The 18501-nt window shown below is 42.2% G+C and overlaps 1 protein-coding gene across 1 annotated transcript; it reads left to right on the forward strand.

The window, feature by feature from the left end:
* The first annotated feature begins 1230 nt into the window (after positions 1 to 1230).
* Positions 1231 to 17830, forward strand: DDX25 (DEAD-box helicase 25). The gene is made up of 12 exons (XM_004438442.2): positions 1231 to 1293; positions 1921 to 1987; positions 2252 to 2296; positions 2788 to 2923; positions 4126 to 4218; positions 4332 to 4434; positions 6002 to 6116; positions 7092 to 7269; positions 12571 to 12808; positions 13861 to 14023; positions 16113 to 16301; positions 17555 to 17830. The coding sequence occupies exons 1-12, from the start codon at positions 1231 to 1233 to the stop codon at positions 17614 to 17616; spliced, it is 1452 nt and encodes a 483-aa protein (XP_004438499.1). The 3' UTR covers positions 17617 to 17830.
* Positions 17831 to 18501: the final 671 nt, after the last annotated feature.

Here is an 18501-nt window from a genome sequence, read left to right on the forward strand (position 1 = left end):
TCCACCTCCGACAAGGCAGAATCTGGGGCTCGTGGTAGTACAAGAATAAAAGATAGGATAAATTCTAGTTCGCTAAAATAATAGAAAAGTAATTTTTCAAATGTCTGCTATCCTCATACGCAAACTGAAATTAAAGAACCTGGCCCGAATTTATACCTACTTAAATTAGTAGAAAGTTACCATTGAGAGACAAAACGTTTACTATTAGAATCCACATATAAAGGCTGAAAAGGAACATGATAACCTCCAAACAAACAGTTGAGGTGCCTAAGAGTGACCGAACAGAGCTGAGGAGTCTTGCTTCAGCACCACGGAGAGATCATAACTAGGTTTTTGTTTGTGGGTTTTTCCAGAGATGCTGATCCAAATTTCAAGATTCCAGTCAGGAAATTGGAAAAAAATCTGGTTCTTTTGTCCAAATTTAGCAGTCAGTAGTACAAAGAATCTATCCTGGATTATGCAGGTGCAGATAGGCGGTGGAAGTTGAAAGGAAAACAGTTTTCTCAGGATTGTTTTAGCAAGGGGCACATAGTAACAAAAGTAAAACAAGCCGGTATGTGGAACATCACAGGTATCTAGGAACAGGGATAGTAGTTAGAACTTGAACGACTTTACTTCCTCTCCGCATGTTTCACATTCAAATTCATTTGTCAGATGAAACACCCATTTTGACCCTCCACTTTCCTATGCAATTCGCTAGCCTTTCTGACATCTTGTAATGTAGAAGCGGGAATTTCGGGGGGAAAGCGGGCACGAGAGCTTGAAGCGTGTGTGGGGTGGGGGTGGGGGGTCCAGCGTCACTACCAGGAGAATTGTCTGGGTAGTGGGCGGTGGGGTAAGGGAGGTAGGACTCTCAAGTCAGTAAGAAAATTGCTGCCAATTCGAGTCCCAAGCTGTTGTTGGCTTAGCAGAGGTCAGCAGCAGGTGAATGTTCACTAGGATAGCGCCCCCTCCCCGGTTTCCTAACACCTGACCCGGATCGGGGCTGACCAACTAGAAACCTGGCGGATCAACACAGTTCTACCCCTCCTCCCGCGGCCCCTCCCCTCCTCTCCCGACCCCTCCCTCCCTCCTCCCCGGAGCTCAGGCGCCTGCGCGCCGCGCAGCGGGTGGTCACGGGCGCATGAGCCTGCCCCCTGAGAAAGCCCATTGGTCGCTGAGTGCGGCCAGGCACTGCCTCGCGCCTGTGGGGGACGCCACGTGCCGGGGGCGGGAGCAGCGATCGCAGCTATGGCGTCGTTACTTTGGGGAGGCGACGCAGGGGCGGCGGAGAGCGAGCGGCTGAACAGCCACGTAACCGCCACCGAGCCGGGGAGGGCAAAGGGGCGGGGGCTCGATCAGCACCCCCAGAGGGAAGTCTGCTGGGGAGGGGAGGGGAGGGGAGGGGGAGCCCCGCTAGCGTTTGGAGTGGGGTGTCAGGTGGTGGAGGGGAGATGGGGCAAGGGTTTGGAAGACGGTCACGGGAAAGGAGACCCCGAGAGAGAACACGACCTTTGGTGTGAAAGGGCAAAATGAAGTCACCTGGAAGTCCCGGGAGCGAAAGCTACCGCAAGTCCCAACTAGACCCTGAGTTTTCTAGTCTCTCAATTTGACCATTAGCCTCGGCTGGCGTCCGTCTTATCTACCAAAGCCCTTGCCTATCCACCGTCCCTTGCTCGTGCTTTGACCCCAAGGACTTTTAGACTAGAAGCCTTTGAAGAGGAACTTAATCTACAGAGGCAGCGGAAAGTCTCCACCAATTTTAGGATAATACATACAGGAGACCTATTCCTGAAAGGAATCCATTAATACCTAACATTGCAAAGGAAACAGTATTTGGGTGGGCTTCTCTGCATCCCTTCCAGCCCCTGTTAGGGGGGAGCACTGGGCTGCTTGAGGGCTTGCTTCCTAATATTGGTTGAAATTTGTGTCTTTCAATAGTTTTCAAACCTCATCCACCCCCGGAAGAACCTTCGGGGTATTAAGACTACTACAGTCCCAAACGTAGGTGAGTGCTGTTAGGGTAAAGGAGATGGGCCTTAATTAATTAAAAAGCGTTGCTTTCCTCATGTCCCTGGCAACTGAATACCTTTGGCTCCCTTAATTTAACATCCAAGGCCCTCCACTACCTTCCCAGTCTTTTTGCTTACTCCTCCCCTGGATGGCCTTTCCTGTCAGTAAACACAGTTGGCAAGAGAAATTGGGATAATAATGCTTTACATTTCTGCTCGGCATTATCTTTACATGTATTATTTCTCTTCCATCCTTTTAGATGGTTCTATTAATAACACTGAAGAAGATGATGAAGAAGATGTAGGTAGGAGATAAATTCATTTGCATGTATCTACTAGCATTCTGTGTCAGTCAGTCATGTCTTGGACAATGTGAGTGAAGAATCGCAATTGGAAGAGAACTGTCTTTGCTTCTATTTTCTTTATAAATAGTGAATATCAGAAGAAATACTAAATTAGGAGTGGGGTCGATTTATTTAGAGGAAGTTGAAATGGAATATGTAGGAAAGGGTTAAGAATTTTCAGCTGACAAGGAAAAATTAGATCTGGTGGCAATGGGTGTAGGCTTGCTTGAGGTTAATGTAATAGCAAAGCATAAGAAACTGGATCCTCATGAAAAAAGGAATTCTCAGTGCTATGTCATTTTTTCTGGAACCTTCTTTCAGAAGAAAGATGAGAGTAGGAGCGGTTGCTTTGTATACAACCACTGAATGGAAGGGAGGAACTTATTAGGTGTTGTTCAAGAGGCTTGATTTTTCCCCTGCAATATCCCCTTTTTTATTCTTGCTTTTTCTAGTGGATTTGGCAGCTAATTCACTTTTAAATAAGCTAATCCGACAATCCTTAGTAGAATCCAGTCACCGAGTCGAAGTTTTACAAAAGGATCCCAGCTCTCCACTCTACTCTGTGAAAACATTTGAAGAGCTGCGGCTGTGAGTATTTTTACTCTTTTAGTGTGGGAAAATGCTGGAAAGCATAGCACAGAACAAACAACGATGCTAATAAAAACCATCAGAATTGCCTTCATGTTCTAATATTCAATATTAAAATGAGATGTGTACATTTTGCATGCAGTTAAAATGTAGCTCCAAGAGGAACACTAGGATACCTGAATTGTCCAGTGAATTGAGAACATTTTTGATGGTAAAATATTTTAACCTTGCTGTGCTAAGGGGGATAGCTAAGCCTGACACAGCCGTATTGCTACTGTGCATACCAGAATACAGATACAGGGACATTGATGACCCAAATATCCTCTCCCATCTCCTTTAGTTACAAGCTTTTACCTTCCTAGTTATATTTTGTTTCAAATGGTATTAAAATGAATAACTTTCCCAAATGGGTTTGCATTTCTTAGGAATTTATCACTTGGTATTAAGGAAATGTGTTTTACCAGGGAGAGTTACTGATACGGACTTATGTAAAGGGGAAAAATCCAAAATCCCAATGCCCAGACATTTTCTAAATGGAAGAAGACTACCTATAATTAAAAGTTCGCTACCAGTAATCTACCAATTAAGCACATCCAAAACGTGCATGTCATTGAAGGTGGAAGTGTTCCAGCCTACTTCACTTTATCACAACTCTTTCTCACATATATCATGAGGCCCCAGGAAAGAAGCATTTAAAAATACTGGCTCAGAAGAGTGAGGTAATATTGTGTCTTCTGTTCCTAGAGAGAATTGATATAAAAATCACCTAAATAAAATTTTGTCTTTTCTGAAATTACTGCTAAAACATCAAAGTTTGTCGTTCATTAAAAAGAATTGAACAATAAATCTCACTTAGTTTTCGGCTTGTGTGGAAAATAAAACTCTCCTAGCAAATTGATATATTTCTATCAGATGAGTTTGTCCTTTTTTTCTTGGTTCAACAGAAAGTTCAACATTAGGCTCTTATTACTGTCCTCAGCCTAGGCTTATAGCATAGCTTATTTTAGTGGTCCAACTGTACAGGCATGCTTGTATATGTTTTGGAGTTGAGTTATAAATTATATATTTCTAACTATTACTTTGGCAGTAGTTGCAAGCTCAGTTGCAAAGTGGCTTAATTGAGAAATGCACCTTTCAAGTGTGTATTTCTGAGGCTGCTAACCAATCATAATCTTTAAGTGTATGATTTTTTTTTTTGACAGAAAGGAAGAGTTACTAAAAGGGATCTATGCATTGGGATTTAATAGACCATCCAAAATCCAAGAGATGGCTCTCCCTATGATGCTGGCACATCCGTGAGTTTCCAGGGTAGTGGTATTCCAACTTGGTTATTTTTAGTCTCTTATATTCAATTTATGCCCAGGCTCTTGTATTCAGTTTATGCCCAGTGGTCTCCTCTTCCCTACAGACCCCAGAATCTCATAGCCCAGAGCCAGTCTGGAACAGGAAAAACAGCTGCTTTTGTCTTGGCAATGCTAAGCAGAGTTAATGCCTTGGAATTGTTCCCACAGGTAAGGAAATGCTGAGAGAGAAATGGGAATGCTTGCAATGCCAATGACATTTTAGTAATAGGGGTTATTGCTGCAATGATATGATAACATTGAGAATAGACATTCTTTCATAAAATCATAGAGTATTGGGTAGCAGTATGGGGCAGTAATTGAGAGCCCAGGCTTTATAGCTTGACTGGTTCCAATCCCAACCTCTCTACTTACTAGCTGAATGTCTTAGGCAAGTTAGTAAATCTTTCCGAGTCTGTTGCCTTGTCTGTCAAGATCACATCTATAAAGGCATGGATCGTAGTTGTTGTGTTCACCTTGAATCCTAACCCCAAGCACAGTGCCTGGCTCGTGGAAAGCACTCATTAAACATTGAATGAATGAATGAATGAATACTTGCCTCATAGGATTGTCATACAGATTAAAGGAAATGATGTACTTTTTAGCGTTGTGCTTGGCATGAAGTGAGCATTCAATATTGATAGCTGTATAGCTATAAAACTAGAAGCTCATCCAGTCCACCTCACTCATCTAGCAGAGGAGAAAACTGAGGCTTGGAGAGGGAAATGGCTCATGTAAGGTTACAGGTGTCAGAGAGTCACTGAGCAGGGACTGGAATGGAGCTTCCCATTCTCCTAGTCTAGCTTGCACTCATGGAAAGCATCTGGTTATCTTTCCCTCCTTCTCCAAACTGTACTTATCAACTCGTTTGGCAAGCTGAGTACCCGAGTATCGAGTGCACTCAGTGCTGTGGGGAAACGAGCATGCTCAGGAAGCTTACCATCTGATCAGCAAGATAAGCTGGGGCTGTGGATGAGTAAGACCAGGCATAGGAAATCTTGTGCTTTTTTTTTGGACAAGTTCAGTGAAATTTATGTTTGGAGTTTGATATTATGAATAAAAATTCTTCAAGACAGCTGTGCTGGAGCACATGTTGAGAAATGTGTGTGGAAATGGTTTTTAGCACTTCAGCTCTATTTCCCCCTCCTCTCTATCACAGATCCTTCATTAAAGCAGATAAATGCATTAAATATCACCAGTTTCTCCCACAACATCTTCATTCATCAACAACCACTATCAACCGTAGGGGAGATGGAAGTAACAGATGAAAGCATTTGAGGGAATATTCTGCCACAGATGTATAAGATGGATTAGATCAAGCAGGGAGTGTTCTGGAAATAGGCAGACTTTTAATAGTGGGCAGGAGGTGATGGGGATCACACTCAAGCTGTAATTTGTCTTGCATTCCCTCTCTTTTTGATTTCCAGCCTTCCTACATCCCATTCTTCCCCCACCAAAAAAGCGTGACCAGTGACCTGTGTTTCTTCATAACTCTTGAGAGAGGAATATGTAAAAGACAGCTATTCCTCCATCCTTCTGCCCCTTCTACCCTCCCGCCGAAACTCATCATTCCCCTCAGATCTATCAACTGCTAAATTGTATTCAATTTGAAACATTTTATTCAGCCAAAATTTCCAATTTCACTTCTGTGCCTCTCCCTGTACAGATTTTAATTGTATTTCAAATCTGCATGATGGCTTGTATGAACCTTCCTCCTTCCCCCTTCTGTATCTCACAGTGCCTCTGCCTGGCTCCTACTTATGAATTGGCTCTTCAAACTGGCCATGTGGTTGAACGGATGGGAAAATTCTGTGTGGATGTTCAAGTGATGTATGCCATTCGAGGCAATCAAAGTATGTATTGGTAGCCAGTCCTGGCTGAGTTTTTAAATCCTGACTCCACCACTAACCAGTATGTTATATAACTTCTCTGCTTTCTTGTATCTAAAGTAGGGGATATAATGGCACCTGTGTCATAGAGTTGTTTAGAATTAAATGAGATGATATAGATAAAGCACCGTGCACAGCGCTGGGCACATAATGAAGACCCGGTGAATGTCAGCTGCATCATTTCCACATCCCACAGGAGGATGCTTTTGTATATTCTTTTCTTTGAGGCTCAGTTGTTTTGGTGCAGAATAGCTTTTATTGTTTAACTTTTTCATTAAAGTGTTGTATGCATATAGTGAAAAAAATCTTTAAAACTCAGAAGATTAGAAGGTAAAAGTGAAAGTTGTTCTTCCTTGTCCTCCAAACACCTATTTCCAAAGATAACTACAGTTTTGTTAACAGATTTTCATTTTTGCAATTTTTTTGAGCTCATACACATACGAATGCACATATGTATTATTTGTTTTCATAGAGTGTTTAAAAAAATGGGAGCGTTTTTTCCATACTGTTAAAAAACTTACATGATTTGGACATCTTTCCATATCAGTACGTAAGAGCCCCACCTCATTCTTTTGACTGGCTGTGTAATATTCCATAACTTATTTAATGTAACTTATTGATAGACACTTTGGTTGTTTTCCATTTGGGGAGGGTTTGTAGGGTTTTCACAACTGGGCCAGTATTTCTGTAGGACAGTGGGATTGCTGCAGGGTGGCTTTTTAAATGACTGTGGAGCAGAATCACATATGCAGGACTATTATCATTACAATAAAGCTAGAAACTCGGGAATTTATCCTAAAACTCTGCAAAATCAAAAACACAATGACCCTCAGGGGTTGCGCTTGGAAAATCATTAAGAGCTGTAAGTGGCATTGCCCTGAACTGTGGACTGCTAGAGTCGTCTGCATCTGAAGGAGCCCTTCAAACCTTTTCTCCTAGTTCCCAGAGGCACTGACGTCACCAAACAGATTGTAATCGGCACTCCTGGGACTGTCCTAGATTGGTGTTTCAAGCGAAAGTTAATTGATTTGACTAAAATTCGTGTGTTTGTCCTGGATGAAGCCGATGTGATGATCGACACGCAAGGATTCTCGGATCAAAGCATCCGTATTCAAAGGTAATCTTCACGGTCATCCTTTCTTCCTGGATCTTCTGTCCAGACTAGGAATTTCATTTGTCTGCTGCTCCTAATTGTCTTTACTGCTTAATTCCCCACTTTCTTCATCTTTAAAACAAACTGAAGTTGTCTTTATTTTCACTAGCTCAACGGTCCGTCAGCCTGCGGTAAGTTTTTGACTTCTTCACCTTGTAATCTTGCCTGACTCCTTTCCTTTTGCAGGCTTAGAGACGGGATCCATTTGGTGGGGCTCCACCAGATTTTGCCAACAATTTTTTATATTTCTAGCAAAATTCTAAAGAGAATTTATTAAAACCTAGTAGGACTACTGTGAGGGTACCGGGGGTAAGTGGTATAGAGAACACAGTAACCTGCAATCATAAGTCTGGTGGCCTAGTCCTGACTTGGCCTCTAATTGGTTAAATAAATCGTCTTATTGTCCTAGGCCTCTCTCTCAGGATCACCTGAGGGGCTTAAAATTACAGATTACCAGCCTAACCTGAGATTTACCGCATCAGAATTTCTGGGAGTGGCCTTAGGAATCTGTGTCACTTATTTTTAAAGTATTTATATGCTCAGCTTTAAATTCTAATAGTGCTGAAAGACTTGTAATGAAAGACAGTGATCCCCACCCCATCCCCTGGAGAATACCTCTGTTCTGATGTTAACCTTCATCTCTTTAAATAATGTGCTTTATATTGCTGTTTCTTGATATATGATCACTGTCTGGGGACTCCTCGTACGGGAGGTAGGAATTCAGTGCTTTCATTCCACCATCCACTCTCACTTCCTGTCCCCTCTGTCACATCTCTGTGGTTACGTCATAAGAGTTTGGTTACATTAACAGTCAGTATTGATATCACTATGACATTATAAATATTGTTGAGCAGTATATTATTATAATTATGTTTTTCTTATACCGCTTTTTCCCCTGGAAGTAATAATTGCCTCTTCTGTTTCATTGGTATTACTGTTTAGGGATCTTTCTTTTTTCTCTGCCTTTTTCATCATGTGTATCATATGTCAATGATATCTTCAAATAGTCAAGTACATTTTAAAAATCCATCGATCTCTTTGCCCTGAAGATCTGCCGAGCTCCTTCTCTCCCGTGTCAGTCTGGACTGCTTGCTCTCCAGGCCTCCTGTTACAGCTGTCATTATAGTTTTGGAGAAACAGCATATTGTTTCTGTTTTACTGTAATCTTTTTCTCCATTCTCATCCTCAGTGTATTTCCAAATTGGAAATGGACATCCTTTTTGTCTCAAATTTTGACAATTGACTTTATGGCAGGCCAACATTTTAAATCTTTTCAAAGGAACATTTTAAATCTTTTCAAAGGCCAGGAACAATGATAGTCATCTTGTAGGCATATGTCTAAGGTGGCTATCTTCTTCTATTTCTGTACAGTTAAAAATCTCAATAAGTGCTTTTGCAAGTTTTGAGAAACTCAAGAGTGACCTTTTTGATACACTTTACATTTTGATAAACTTTATCTGCATTTTGATAACTACATTATCAAAACTTTGTTAATAAAAAAAAGCAAATTGTATGGCTTTTTAGAAGTGGTGTGTACAGAGTATGCAGGACATTTAACTGGTAAGATCTTTTCATGTTCTTTGATAAGAAGTTTATAGATTGAATGGAATCTGCCAAATTTACGTGTGCACTGTCTACTGCATGTGCAGATAGTTGAGCAAAGGCTAGGTTGTATTTCGATACCATATCAACAGTCTTTTGTTTTGTATTTTTTTTATTTTATTAAAACGTTATAGAAGTCAAGAAGATGCTTTGAAATTCCATATTTCAAATCCAAGTACCTAAGAAATAGGGGCAACATATTTTTTGTTGCTGTGATTTGACGTATCACTTGATACAGTGTAGAAAGCATGATCATTGATATCTATCATTGATATGATAGAATCAGCTCTACACAGAAAGAGATAAGACACCTGTCATCAAAATTTCTCCATTTGTTCACCCACAGGACGTTTTAGTTGCGACCTCTGAGCCAGGAAATGTAACTTGACTCAGTTTCATAGGGGTATCAAAGGAAGGATTCAATAACGCATGTCCCTTTGTGTGGAATGGCCAGACTAATTCAGCGTCCACTGTTTCCAGCCAAGCACTGGTGTTTTTTGAGGAGGCAAAAAAACTTTTAATTTGGAAGTATTGCCTGTCTCATCCTGAACTTGTGCGATTCAGTCTCCATGTGTGCTTTTCACATCCCCTTTTCCACCATGCGTAGTCCCAAATTCTTCCCTTCAGATGGTGCAGCATGCTCTCTTTTCGTTCTTTACCTCTTTAACCCAGTGGTATGTGTCCTTCCGTCCATCGTTTAAGTGGCACTGTCGTTTCACCGTCTTTTTCTGTCCTGTCTGGACCATCCTGGCATTGTTCTCTATTTCTTTTCCATAGCTTCCTTTTCTTGCATTATGGATGCAATATGTTTCTGTTGTCTCTCTGAGGATATTAATTATAGTATTTAAAACTTTTTTTCTGTTCTCCACATTGTCTCTGAATTATCTGAGTTTCCTTTTTTGTTTTTTTGCTACAGTCTCTGTCTTTCATGGTGGACCTTTCCTCGTCATGTCAGTTGATAATGTGGCCAGCCTTTCATAATCTAAGATGAGAAACTATCAAGCTTATTGACAGCTCTATGTTCATGGTGGAGGCTTGTGGCATGGCAAGCTTCACTTCAGGATGATTGTCATAGGTCTTTGGGACTATGTAATGGCTCTGCTCTCCTTCCTGGGAGATACCCACTTGGTTGCTGGCATCGTGGAAGCATGGCAGGGGAATGGGCTGAGAGGAGTCAGTATGCATAGTTTCCCCTGATCCCCTATTTTCAGCTCCATGCTTTACCCTCACCTTCTACTGAGGCTGGTATCCCCAAGTCTGAAATTTCTATGCAGAATAAACCTCTAGTCTTCTGCTGCTACATGCATAGCTGCCTAAAGTAAGGTGGGGTCCAACTGCTCCTTATACACGTTTTCAGCCAGACTTCCTATTTAAAGTAATTTTGGCCAAAGATCAAGCGAGACTCCCTTCTTGCCATCCCTTACCAATAAGTTGGTATGTTTATCTATAACAGCAAATGAAAGATTCAAAACTCCAGGAAAGATTCACCAAAAAGGGCTGTCTACTCAAGAGAATATTAAGTAATAATTGGATAGAGCATTTATGTTGGTTATTTATCCCCCCATTGTTCAGTTTTCCTTCCTTTTTTTTTTTTTGCTGAGGAAGATTTGCCCTGAGCTAACATCTGTTGCTAATCTTCCTCTTTTTGCTTGAGGAAGATTCACCCTGAGCTAACATCTCTGCCAGTTTTCCTCTATTTTGTATATGGGTTGCTGCCACAGGATGGCTGACAATGAGTAGTGTAGGTCCATGCACAGGAACCGAACCTGGGCCGCCAAAACGGAGCATGCTGAACTTAACCACTAGGCCACGGAACCAGCCCCTGGTTTTCCTTTCTTTTGTTTAAAAAATATTAAATCACAGTACTGTCCAATCAAAATATAATGCAAGCCACATGTGTAATTTTTAAATTTTCTAATAGCTACATTAAAAAAAAGAAACAGGGGCCAGCCCAGTGGTGTAGTGGTTAAGTTCACGTGCTGCACTTCGGTGGCCCGGGGTTCGCAGGTTCAGATCCCAGGCATGGACCTACACACCGCTTGTCAAGCCGTGCTGTGGCAGGCATCCCACATATAAAGTGGAGGAAGATGAACACGATGTTAGCCCAGGGCCAATCTTCCTCAGCAAGAAGAGGAGGATTGGCAATGGATGTTAGCTCAGGGCTAATCTTCCTCACAAAAAAACAAGAAAAGAAATGAAATTCATGTTATATTTTGTTGAACCCAATGTTAGCCCTGGTGCCATCTTTTTCCAGATGAAGGATTGTGATATATCATGGCCAAGAGGCCCTGGCATGCTAATGCAGAATTCTTCTCATGTCTTCTAGCATACCGCCCCCATTACCCGTCCTTTTCACCGACTTCTCTGGTCTCTGGTGCTTGCAGGTCCTAGACCTCTCAGTGCTCTGAGGGAACCAGTCTTTTCCACTTAGCTACCTCTTTCATCAGTGTTTCCCTGTATAGCACTTGTATTTTCCTCCACTTGCTCGTTTATCACACTTTTCATTCTTCCAAAAATGCATTGAAATATCTCTTCCACCAGTTTCTCCTTTCCTATTGTCCATGTTTTTGTGGATTCAGATCTTTTTCTCTCTTTATGTAAGTGGGATGTGGGAAGCTGGGAAGGTAACACAGGTAGACAGTCTACCATAATTAACCAGGGTCTATCAAAGACTATTATTTTGAAAAGCTCCCCAGATGATCCAGGCCGCAGGCTTAAACAGTGTTTGGGAATCACTGGACTATGTGATCTCTCCCACTCCCTTTTAGCACTAACAGCTTATTCTTCTAAGTGTTCTGTCTTCTTCTCAAAAGTGGTGATTTCTCTCTGGTCTCTCTATTTTGTTAAAAACAAATTAACCTCTTTATTTATGTAAAAAGTATGGACAGAGAAATACACAAATCATAAGTGTACCACTGAGTGAATTATGACAAGGAGGCTGTGCTCATGTGACAATGGCCCTGGTAGAGAAATAGAACTATACCAGCACTTCCGAAGTCTCTACGGCCGTTTCCTACCAGCAGCCCCTCCCTCCTCCCCAGGCGTCACCTGTCTCCTAACTGCTAACGCCTTAGATGCATTTTGCCTGTTTTTGAACTCCAGGTGAATTAGCCCTGTATTCATTATGGGTTCAGTTTACATTTCACCTGCAATAGCATTTTCCCCTTTGCTCCCCTTTTATTTGTATCCATATTCTTCCCATTCCAAATAAAGTTAGTTGTGGCTCTTGTTTTTTCCCTCCCAAGAAATATATCACCTGCCATCAAATGACTAGCCTCTGTGTCCTGCATCCCGTGTCACTGTGTGAGATGATTGCCATAAAGAGCATCTAACTAACACTCTTGGCTCCACGCTTCTATGTCTCCCAAGGAGAAAATGGGCATGAAAAACCTCAGACCCTCCAGAATATGTATCTAAACTTGGCTCTGGAGCTCCACATTCAGTTTACGTAATTTTCCAAATTCTTGGTGGCAGGGAGGGGCGGGACACGTGGCTCTTTGCATGAAGATGTAGCTGGTCATTACAGGCAGCACCTCACACTGACCCCGGAGCAGGTGTGCGGAGAGCTTATGGCGGTGGGTGTGAAGTGCTGGAAGCTGCCTGGAAGGAGAGGAGGGACAGCATGGCAGTTGGGTGATGGCCTTCTTGCCTTCCCTCTTCCAGAGCTTTATCCTCCGAATGCCAGATGCTCCTCTTTTCAGCGACCTTCGAGGACTCTGTGTGGCAGTTTGCAGAGCGAATCATTCCTGACCCTAATGTTATCAAGTTACGGAGGGAGGAGCTGACCCTGAACAACATCCGGCAGTATTACGTGCTGTGCGAGAGTAGGAAGGACAAGTACCAAGCTCTGTGCAACATCTATGGCGGCATCACCATTGGCCAGGCCATCATCTTCTGCCAGGTAACTGCTGAGATTTGTCTTCGTCACGCCCAGACTTCCCTGCAGGGGGTGGTGGGGGGACAATAGTAGAGCCGGGGACCATATTCAGCACTTTTTGTACATTATGTAGTTGAATCTTCAGAGCAACTCTGAATAGAAATTATCTGTATTTTATGGGTGAAACTTAGAAAAGTTAAGTAATAGGGTAGGACTGCAATACATTAAACAGAAGACATCCTTATTTTGAGAGGGACTGCTTCTGACACTTCCTCATTTAAGTTGATGTTATTTGTAGGGTTTTTGTAGATACCATTTATCGAGTTAAGAATGTTCTCTTCTATTCGTGACTTACTATGAGTAAAGTAGCCACTCAGTTACTCACTGTTACCTATTTTTTTGCTCTCTGACATTTTTCATGTTCCTGTATTGGTTTTAGTTTCTCACTCCCCCTTGAATACTCTAAGCTCCATGACAGTGGGATCATATCCATCCCTTTCACATCCCTTGCACTAGAATAGCACCCACCTGGCCTGTGAACAGCACTGAAACATATTTGTAGACTAAAGAAAAGTTTGGCTCTGCCACAGACTAGCCACATAACCTTGGGCAAGTTACTTAATGTTTGTAAGATTTGGGGCCTTTTTTTAATTTTTAAAATGAAATTAGGTTGCTCCTTCATCAAATTGTTGTGAAAGCAAGTGACCATAATGTGTGTAAAGATTTTAGCAAGATGCCTGGCATACGTGCAGCACTGTTAGAGTATCTGACGTTGCCGTTATTACAGTATCTCATTGTGTCCTCAGACCACCTGTGAGGTAGGTAGGACATTTTTATTATCTCTGTTTCATGGCTCGGAAGCTAAAGTTCTGGCAGGGAGGAAGTGACCTTTAGAAGCGCAGGGGGAGGGGAGAGTCCCGTGCCCCTCTCTGAGGTTCCTCTGAGATTAAGGGAGAGATGAAGCAAATCTCTGCAGCCCTTCCCGGCACCCTGCTGTGTGTACATCCATGAGCATGGCAAACACGGCCAGTCTGCTTTAACTTGGGGTGCTGTACTGGGTTTTGTTTTTTATGTAGACTCGTCGAAATGCCAAGTGGTTGACTGTGAAGATGATACAGGATGGCCACCAAGTGTCTTTGTTAAGCGGAGAGCTGACTGTGGATCAGCGAGCTTCCATCATTCAGAGGTTTCGGGATGGGAAAGAGAAAGTTCTTATAACGACCAATGTCTGTGCTCGAGGTGTGTGTGTATGTATTTAAAGTCAAGTTTATTGAGGTATAATTTACATATGATAAAATTCACTCTTGTTAAGTATACAGTTCAGTGAGTTTTGACAAACATCGATAGTCATGTAACCATCATTGTAATCAAAATACAAAACATTTCCATCTCCCCCCCAAAATTTCTTTCTGCTCTTTTGCAGTCAGTCTCTGCAACTACTGGACTCTGGTAACTACTGATCGAATTTCTGTCTCTATATTTGTGTCTCTTCCAGAACGCCATATAAACTAAATCCTACAGTTGGTAGCGTTTGTGTCTGACTTACTCCCACTTGACATAATGCTTTTAAATTCATCAGTGTTGTTACATGTATCAGTAGTTCATTCCTTTTTATTGCTGAGTAGTAGTCCATTGAGTGAATATACCATAGTTCGTTCATCCATTCACCAGTTGATGGACATTTGGATTGTTTACAGTTGGGGGCTTTTTTGGATAAAGCTGTACTAAACATTCATATATAGGTCTTGTGTAGACATATGTTTTCATTTCTCTTGGGTAAATACCTAGGAATAGGATTTCTGGGTCATACGGTGAATGTATGTTTAGCTTTATGAGAAACTGCAAAACTGTTTTCCGAAGTGGCTGTACAATTTTTCATTTCCACCAGCAATGTAGGAGGGTTCCCGTTGCTCCGCATCCTTGTCAGCAATTGGAATTGTCACTCTTTCTCATTTTAACCTTTCTATTAGATATGGGTGGTATCACATGTTTTTAACTTGTGTTCCCTAATGACTAATGACGTTGGTCATCTCTGAGGTGTTTTTAATTTTAAAACTATTCACTACTGAGAAAAACAATCATTGTTTTTTCAACAGAAGGGCCTTCCTACTTTCTTCATCCCTCCTGTATCTTGCCTCGACACTGTACTCAAACCATGTTTCTAATTCGTCCTTAGTTCAGCAAATAGAACTGAGGACCTGCCATGAGTGCTGATCTTGGCATTTGGGAAGAGTAGCCTGAAAAATGATGAGGCCCCTGCCCCTCAGGAGCTCACTGCCTAGACTCTTGACTCTAGACCAGCACTATCCAATAGAAATTTCTTCACCGATGGAGATGTTCTATTCTGTGCTGTCCAATTGGTAGCCACTAGCCATATATGGCTATTGAGCACTTAAAATGTGGCCAGTTGACTAAGGAACTGAAGTTTTAATTTGAATTAATTTAAAGTTAAATAGCCACATGAGGGTAATGGTTATTGGACAGCACTATCTAGACCCCACAGGAAGGACGGCACAGAGAGCTCCAGAGTCGACACACAGTGCAAGGAGTACAAGGACTGTGACCCAGACAGCTTGTTCGTACTGGGGGACTGAAGCACTGGGGGATCACAGAAGTCTTCCTGGGAAACATTAGATGTGGAAGGTTTTGAAGGAAATGTAGAATTCAGTTTGATGAGAATTTACAGTTTGCTTGGGAAATGACAAGACCGTGTGACTGTATTGTTGGATTTGTGAGTCAGGAGAGGAAGAGATGAGACTTGAGGTAGTTTGGAAGTCTTGAGTGGCTTGTACTTTATCTTATACAATTTGGGCAGTTGGGTTCCAAACACAAGTGCTCTGGACATGGCTGTGGGGACTGTGGTGAGAGATTAGAGGAGCAGGAGAAGTGAGGGCGGGGAACCAGTCTGGAAGTTGTGGTAACAGTTGAGGCAAGGGATCAAAAAGACCTGGTTAGAACAATGGCCATGGAGTGGAGCAGAGCTGGGGCCCCGCGATGGGTGAGGGGCCTGCTGGGGACTGGGCACAGCAGGAGCGGAGAGGAGGGAGTGGCTCCATGGGCTGGGTGAGAGCCCCTCCCACAACACACACACACTCTTTGTACACATTTAGACTTCTGTGAATTAGCTTCTGCTGACACTCCTATCCAACATCGTAGACATACTGTGCAAGCAAATGCCTGACCAGAGGACCTGTTTCAGTTATGTAAAACCAGATATAATTTATAAATTTTGTCTATTAAATGAGAATTCCCTCGGCAGATGTGCTTCTTGAATAGCTGTGTCCTAAGGAAAAGGTTACAGGCCCCTACAGTGTCTTTCCTCTTCTAGGGATTGATGTGAAGCAGGTCACAATTGTTGTGAACTTTGATCTCCCCGTAAACCAAGCAGAGGAGCCAGACTATGAAATCTACCTCCACCGCATAGGGCGGACGGGACGCTTTGGGAAGAAAGGCCTTGCCTTCAACATGATTGAAGTGGATAAGCTGCCCCTGCTTATGAAGATCCAGGATCACTTTAGTAAGTAGCACCTTTCACAGTGGGAACTGTGGACTTGCTAAATGCTGAGAGTGATGATGTGTGTCATGGACCTCAGGCCCAGAGGCTTTGATAGGATGAGGGCAGGAGCCATGGAGTAGAAGGCTTCTAATTCACAATGCCAGAGTTCCTAATATAAGACTGTTGACTAATTCATATATGGTAGTTAAAAATTTTTAAATCAAGTGGAATTAATATGAGCTCAGATTTGTATGTTATTGCTCATTCTGGGATCTGGAACAGATTTTCGTGTCCTTTAAAGAACGACCTTAAGCAAAATAATGAAGTCCTTATGATTATAGTCTGTCCCCAGCTTCCTCTTTTTCACATTTCCCTTCCTCTCGCCCCACCCTACCAAATAGGACAGTCCTAACTTCTGAGGTCTGCTGCCCTTCCTGCAGCACCCCCATCTAAACAAGGCAAGCTCTGATAACCTGCAGGGCTCTTGGACTGGAAACTGGAAGGGTGATGGAACCTGAGATTCCACTTCTCAAATGACCCCATGCCCCGAAGCCATGGAGATGGCTGGGGAGCAGGGGAGGAGAAACACTCAGATGACTCCAAATATATCTTTCACCTTTCAGGACAATGGTGCTTAACCTTTGTGGGAAGCAATGGACACTCTCCCTGGGGAAATGCACATAGACACATGCATGCAATTTGGAATATAATTTTAAAAGGTGTGCAGACTGATTGTAGCACATCCGTGAACACTTCAGGGAAGTTGGTTAAGCACCCCTGTGTTAGGATAACTGAGGAGGGTTGGGGGAGAGAGAACCGTTATGATCCACTGTTTCTATGGTAAGCTCCTAAAGACCTGGTCTTGGGAAGTGACCTCAGGAGGAGCCTTCATCCCTCTCCCTGTTGCCATCCCACACCCCCACTCCCCATACACACACCCACTTCATTCCTTCTGAGCTCTGTCGGGCCCCTTCCCAGGCTCCCCTCACTTGCGCTCTGACCTTTTTTCTGCCTCAAGGTACCTAGACATGTATTTTCTATTGTCTGGTGCATTCAGTGCTATTTTAGTCAGTATTAATCAGTTATTTTGATATCATCCCTTCCTTATCAAATCTAGAGAATGTTCTTATCTCAAGGCTTTTGTATACAAGGTGTCACAAGAACATATATATTTTTTCAGAGGTGTCACTGTCTTCAGAAATTCAGAGTTGAATGGAATGAGATTCCATTTAGGCCCTGGGATAAAACTGGTCCCTTCTCTTTTGTTCTTTTAGACAGCAATATTAATCAACTCGACCCTGAAGATATGGATGAAATTGAAAAGATTGAATATTGAAGAAAGAACTTTATTGTTTGTGAACTATCCTAGTTTATGTGAGAATGTCCCAGTGGGTTTTGAAGGTAATTTTTTATGTTGAGGCTTTTTCAACGTGAAACTATTACATATTGCAAAACAAATGTTGTGGTAGCCTTAGTTTTAAGACCTGGGGTCTTTTTGAAACCAAATTGATGTGAAGCATATGGTCCTTTTGAATAAAAAAGCAAGATTATTTCTTATTCTCATCTTTTGACAGGTAAACATCTTTGTGTGGACCACTGGGATGTTTTTGGATTTAGTTTATAGAATCTGAGCCGATTGTGCCTCTTGTGAACATCTTACAGTGCCACGAGATGGCAGTAGAACTTTACTGCTTTTTTTGGAATTTGCGTTAGTAGGGCAAATGAAAAAGCCACACCTCGTCAGGCCTCACTCACAGGCTGCCCCTTCTAGCCACTGTCTTCCCTCCCCCATGCAGGCATGCATGCTTGCCACCCGTGCACACATGTGCACACGCATGCACACAATCACATATATTCTTAGGTGAGAGTGCAAGGTGAAACCTTTAAAAAGCAAAACAATTTGGAAGAGAGAACGTTTTGCTTTTTTAATGTTTCAACCGACATACAGAATTTCAAAATATTTTTCTGTTTTGCTTCTTAATGCCTTCAAATTAGAGAAGATTTAATCTATCATCAGTTATTTAATAGTTTCTGAAAATGTGGCTTTATTATAGGTGTTTCTTAAAAACTGGAAGTGGGGGAAAAAAACCCTCTTGCCTTATTAAAGAAGTAACATTTCAGGAATCCAAAAGGTTTTGCTTTTAAGAACTTAAAGGTATATCTAAGAATCCGGGATGTTTTCCTGCAGGTCCTGTTGAGATGCTTTTTTCTTCTCACATTT

This window comes from Ceratotherium simum, chromosome 7, assembly GCF_057802395.1.
Source record: "Ceratotherium simum simum isolate JZ-2026a chromosome 7, ASM5780239v1, whole genome shotgun sequence".
Taxonomy (NCBI): Eukaryota; Metazoa; Chordata; class Mammalia; order Perissodactyla; family Rhinocerotidae; genus Ceratotherium; species Ceratotherium simum.